A 5,661-nucleotide genomic window follows, 5' to 3' on the forward strand; every position below is an offset into this window, starting at 1 on the left:
CCTTTGGCGATCAAAATTTTGGTAGCCAAAAATTTGTTTTCAGCGACAAAAAAGAATTTTAGTCGCCAAAGAGTTAAAATGTTTTGAAGGGAGACATTTCAAATATTTTGGAGGGATTTACAAAATACTTGCAGCGACTAAAATTTTTTTGTCGCCAATAACCATTTGTATAAAACATGGCATGCTCTCACCAAACCACAAACCAAACCCAACCATGAACAAAACCAGTGCCTCTCTCTTTCTCTCTCTCTCTTCAGCGTCCTTCTCCCTATCTGCTGCTCCTTTTCCCTCCATCTCTCACCGCCGCTCCTCCTCGCGTTCGCCGGAAACCGGAGCACCGATTCACCTCCTTGTTGATCACTGTCGCCTGAGATCCTCTCTCTCTCTCTCTCGGCTCTGTTTTTTTGTCTCTCTTTCTTTCACCATTCACTCACAAAAACCCACAGAGCTTCACATGCACGCAAACACATGGGTTCTTCAAATAGTCAGAAGGTATGATTTCTAATGCATAATACTCTATTGGGTCATTCACTTTTTGCTCTAATTCTAGCTTTCCATTAATGGGTTCCATCCCATTCTCCGTGCGATTGCTGATGCGGGTGTGCTTGCGGTTACGACAAGCTCCAGCTGATCGTGTTCGGAAAGAAGTATGGTTCTGGCGGACGCTAATTTGAGATCAATAATCATCGCCATTTTTAGTTAAGTAGATATTGATGAAAATGTTTTTGTCGGAGTTTATTTTGGGCATTTCGCCAGTGCAATTTTTGCTGAATGTGAATAACCACCAATTTTAGGGGTTTATATCCCAAACATTGCTGTTTTTGCAAAACAATTTTTGTTTCCATGAACCTCGATGTAGGAGGAGAGTTAGTTTCCAATTGCGTTGGATGGGTATTATTTTTTTCCAAGTATTATTGTTCTATTTCTGCTTCTTTTACAATTGAATTTGGAGGATATAATATATTTTTTTGAAGGACCACTTTGAAGTCGTAAAACAATTTGTGTTTGATTCATATTAAAAATGATAATGACCTAACATTTTGTTTGGCTCAAAACATTGGTCATGGTGTTTTGTGTTTTTTGGGGGGAATGTTGGTGAAATTGAATCACTTTGTCTATGTAGCCATTGTCAGTTTTTAATCTATGTAGCTACTTCCCTTTCTGCTATCAACTTGAACATATGATTTCACTATCTCGCCCATTAACTGTTTGATAAATTGCATGAACTATCAAAGCCATTGTCTTTTCATTTTCCCCTAAATTTCCTGTTTTGTTTTCACACACTATATATATATATATATATTCCTGGAAACTAATATAGTGTGTTTAATGAGCTCCACCTTTTACTGCAAATATGATGTGAATAGTCATTAATATGCCTTTTGCTTTTGCTTTTGCTTTTGTAGGCATGCATTGAATGTCCAAATATTCCTTAAGATGCATAGATCAGATAATGCGGAAAAACAGTTGAGGATCATGCAACAGATTGACGAGGACCATACACTAACTCAACTTGCAAATGCATGGCTAAACTTGGCTGTGGTACATACCCATTCTCAATTTCTCAAGTCAAATCAGGAATTGTTGATTTTTATGTTCATATATATTGGTTTGTAAATCAAGGTGGATCCAAGATACAGGAAGTGTATCTCATTTTCCAAGATTTTTCTGAGAAGTATCAGATGACCAGTTTGATCCTAAATGGAAAGGCCGTGTGCTGCATGCATATGGGAAATTTTGATGAAGCTGAGTCACTATTACTTGAAGCACTGAACAAGGTAAGTTTAAAATTGCCTTCGTACCTTCATGTCATTTGAAGTGATTGGGACAAATCCATCAAATTGTTATTGACATTTGCTAAATATACTTGATTGCATTCATAACATTCATTGTTCAAGAAATTGAATTGACCCCTCTCCATAGTAGTCCAATTATTTCATTGATATTGGCTGAAGTGATCCCATGTTTGCCCACTACTACTGCACAATGCCTTTCAGAATCCCAATTTTGTCACTGTATTTTTAGACTTGCACTGGAAAGGCTTGCAAATATTTGTGGATGGTGAGATGTTTTGGTAATTCATGCAGGATGTGAAGGATCCTGAAACACTGGCTAATCTGATTGTATGCAGTCTTCACCTTGGGAAACCATCATCACGCTTCTTGAAGTAAGTTATCTGTTTAAGCTAGAGGAAATTTTGTTCTCTGTTGTATGTATTTTTGTATATGCTTGTGTCTCTGCATATATTGTTAAATAAGACTAGCTGCATTAGAGTTGTATTTATGTATAACCACATGTCCATTGGAACAGCCCAATTTTCCCTGAACAACCAAACAAGGAAAGGAATTTTTGTCAAATATTTTATTTTCATTTCCTTTTCTCTTCTATTTGTTTCCCTTTTCATTTACTGTCTTAATCCATGAACCTAACATAGACCAAAGAAAATTAATTTTCCTTGTTTGGTTACTTTGGAAAAATAATAAGGGAAGTAGAATAAATTAAAGTGTGAGAATTTTTAGTTCTAGATGGTGTTGTTTTACTTTTCCAAGACTGATTATCATTTCATATTTTTTTAATGTACCAATTTTGATGTCTGAGGGAAAACGTAGAAGAAAACAATTTTCCTTTCACTCTCTTTTACTTTTCCCCGACTAAATCAAAGTCACAAACATAGTTTCATCCAATGATAGCTTAGTATTCCAAACCCAGGCAAACTCAATCATCCAATGTAATTTGAATAAAGAAAATCAGTTCTAAAGAACAAATCTCATCACATAGATCTAGAACTGGAATCATCGTAAAGAACAAATCAGGAAAACATATAATATATAGAGGGAGGGATTATGATGAAGTCAATAGGGGTAGTTGAAGCTCCAGAAGACACTGGAGATAGCGTTGCCTTTGAGAGGGACCCCCCAATTAAACCGAGTCGCATGGAACCGCTCCAAAACACATTTGGTTTTGTTAGGTGATGTATTTTGTTTAGTCAGTTGCGGGGCAAAGAAATTCTAAACTGACCAATTCGATTCAGAGGAAATTTGACCCTCTACCCCAATTGAACCAAATCATTTACACCCTTAGTACCCCCTTGTAGCAGTCCATATTTTAAAGTGGAATGACTGACTAGTGCTATTTGTTTGGGGATTCGTTTTGATTTGCTTTTATTATAGAGTGAATTGATTTGGGTTTTCGATGGCTATCGAATACATAGCAATATGTGGGGTGATCTCTTCATGCTTGAAAAAGTGGTGAAAGTAATTTGTGTGATTTATATTCATGAGGTTAATTAGCACAGAAGATGAGACTTCACAAAAAAAATTCCCCATTAAGCTGTTGGCCTTTTCAATGAACTTGTTTAATGTAATGAAAATTCAATACTTATTTTTTAGGTATTTTTGGGAAGAAATAATGTCCTGGGAAACAATACTATTGTTTATATCATAATGACTACTGTTTGTGTTACCAAACTCTCCCAGACTCTACTGTAAGTGGGAGCTTTGTGCACTGCTACGACCTTTTTTTCAGTTTCTCTTTATGTCAGCAGGGTAGAATTTCATTTTCTTTTTATGTCAGCAGGGTAGAATGAGCGAGGCGGAGCTTGGTGCACACACCATTAAGTCTCATGGAGCCTCAGTTGCAAGGAATCACATGCATGATTGGCTTATATTGCTGCTTCTTGTGGTCACAGAGATCATACTATATATGATAAACCCATTTTACCGCTTTGTTGGGGAGGAAATGATGGCTGACCTCAAATTACCATTGAAGCCGAATACTGTGCCTGTGTGGGCTGTTCCTCTGAGTGTCTCTTTTTTTCATTTATTAAATTTGAAATCTTATGTCTTTCTAATTTCAATTATACAATTGGTATCTTTCGTATTTGGTTTACTACAATCCTTTACAATTTGGCTTCATATTTTGTCAATATGTTTATCTTGTAACGTCAATTTTATTGAATAAGTGCTAATGGTTAATTTTTATTTTCTTCTTTTACAGATTGCTTTTGCGTGGACTATTGTGAATGTGTAAGAAGATCATTTGTTGTGTATATAGAAGACATTTATTTTGGGACAATCCTCTATTTTGGAAATTCAGTGTTTTTGTATTTAATATTTAATTTAGATGGATTATACTTGGTTTGTATGAATTTATATGATATTTGGAATATGATGTTACAAAGTTAAAGTTTTTGAATAGTTGATAATGAAATGGGTATTATTGATGATGGATTTAGATTATAATTGATAGACGTATTATTCTATATACGTACAGGTTACAGGTTGCATTGATAATGAAATGCATATAATTTAGAAATTAATGAAAAATATTTAATTTGTGCATTTTAAAAAAATTAATAATTAGAGCTTGAGCTTTTAGCGATTAAATATTTAGTAGCTAAAAAATAAAAAAAGGAACTTACTGGCGACCAAATAGTTAGTAGTCAAAAAAAATAAAAAAAGTTTTTGGCGACTAAAAAATTAGTAACTGAAAAGAAGTATCACCTTTTTAACAACTAAAAAATTGGTGGCCAAAAAGGAGTGTCACGTTTTTAGCGACTAAAAAATTGGTAGCTAAAATATTAAAGATGGAAAATATTTTCTTTTTAGCGACTAAATATTTTTTTTGTGCGACTAAATATTTAGTCGCCAATTGGTGACTTTCGGCGACTAAAAAAAAATTAGTCGCCAATACCTTTCCCGACAATCATCTAGCGACAAAGCTGGTGACCAAAAAATTTAGTCGGAAAAAATATTCATGACTAAAAAAATGACTTTTGGCGACTAAATATTTTTAGTCGCCAAAAGTGTAATTTGTTGTAATGAACATAACCAATCCATCCATTTAATAAATACTTTTCAATTACTAGATTAATAAAAATACAAACAAAAAAATAATAATAAATAGTAAGGCTTCATATTGAGTTAGAATTAAATTTATATATATAATAAGAGTTTACTAACTTAAATTATAGAGATGATAAGGTTAATAATTTATTATACTTATTAATATCATTATATTATTATATTATAACTACAATATATGTTGAAACGGTCGATTTTGGTTTAGTTCGATACATAAGGTGCTTGAATCGATACCAAACCAAAGACCCAAAAAAATCAAATTAAAAAATTACATAGACCGATTTTTATTTAAAAACAAACCAAATATATATTTCAATTCGGTTCAATCAGTTCGATAAATTTTTTCAATTTTTCTTACATCTATACCCACCAATCACTCAACAACTCTCAAGAGTTAAAGATTATGAATTTACAAGGCTCCAAAGAGACAGACGTGGGCACTGAGGCTCATTTATGACTTCTTTTTGCACTAGATAAATTTGGTAATGTTAGAGCTTCTTGCTCGTTGAAATATTATTATATGTATATATACATTTAGATATACAAACTGAACCATACAGAAGCATACGAGAGACTTCATGACTTCATTTATTTATCAAATATGTGAAACAAAACATAGATACATAATGTAACAATTTACATAACAACTGACTTTCACCCATAAAAAATTAAAAATTAAAAAAAAAATACATATTGTAGACACGCAAATATACCAACCAAGCAGCAATTGGTATGTGTAGTTGCTAGTGCTATTCTATATATTAGGTTACAAAATTTGAACTAGTAATTTTATTTCTTC

General features: G+C 33.3%; 1 protein-coding gene across 5 annotated transcripts; it reads left to right on the forward strand.

Moving 5' to 3' along the window:
* The first annotated feature begins 200 nt into the window (after positions 1 to 200).
* Positions 201 to 4,185, forward strand: LOC145792850 (coatomer subunit epsilon-1-like). Of its 5 annotated transcripts, none has more exons than XR_014332895.1 (6): positions 201 to 492; positions 1,407 to 1,542; positions 1,624 to 1,778; positions 2,088 to 2,167; positions 3,574 to 3,804; positions 3,997 to 4,185. XR_014332895.1 is itself a non-coding variant. In XM_082874599.1 (5 exons), the coding sequence occupies exons 2-5, from the start codon at positions 1,524 to 1,526 to the stop codon at positions 3,584 to 3,586; spliced, it is 267 nt and encodes an 88-aa protein (XP_082730725.1). In that variant the 5' UTR covers positions 201 to 492; positions 1,407 to 1,523; the 3' UTR covers positions 3,587 to 4,185. The 5 variants fall into 5 exon arrangements, 3 of the variants coding, with proteins under 3 accessions (XP_082730725.1, XP_082730727.1, XP_082730726.1); XR_014332894.1 differs by having other exon boundaries at positions 3,574 to 3,783; XM_082874599.1 differs by having other exon boundaries at positions 3,574 to 4,185.
* Positions 4,186 to 5,661: the final 1,476 nt, after the last annotated feature.

Source organism: Camellia sinensis, chromosome 6 (assembly GCF_055761805.1).
Source record: "Camellia sinensis isolate YWXY chromosome 6, ASM5576180v1, whole genome shotgun sequence".
In the NCBI taxonomy this organism is placed as follows: Eukaryota; Viridiplantae; Streptophyta; class Magnoliopsida; order Ericales; family Theaceae; genus Camellia; species Camellia sinensis.

Coding starts and splice junctions, on each gene's coding strand:
- LOC145792850 (XM_082874599.1), top strand. Junction 1,779..2,087: donor TACTTGAAGCACTGAACAAG/GTAAGTTTAAAA, acceptor TAATTCATGCAG/GATGTGAAGGATCCTGAAAC.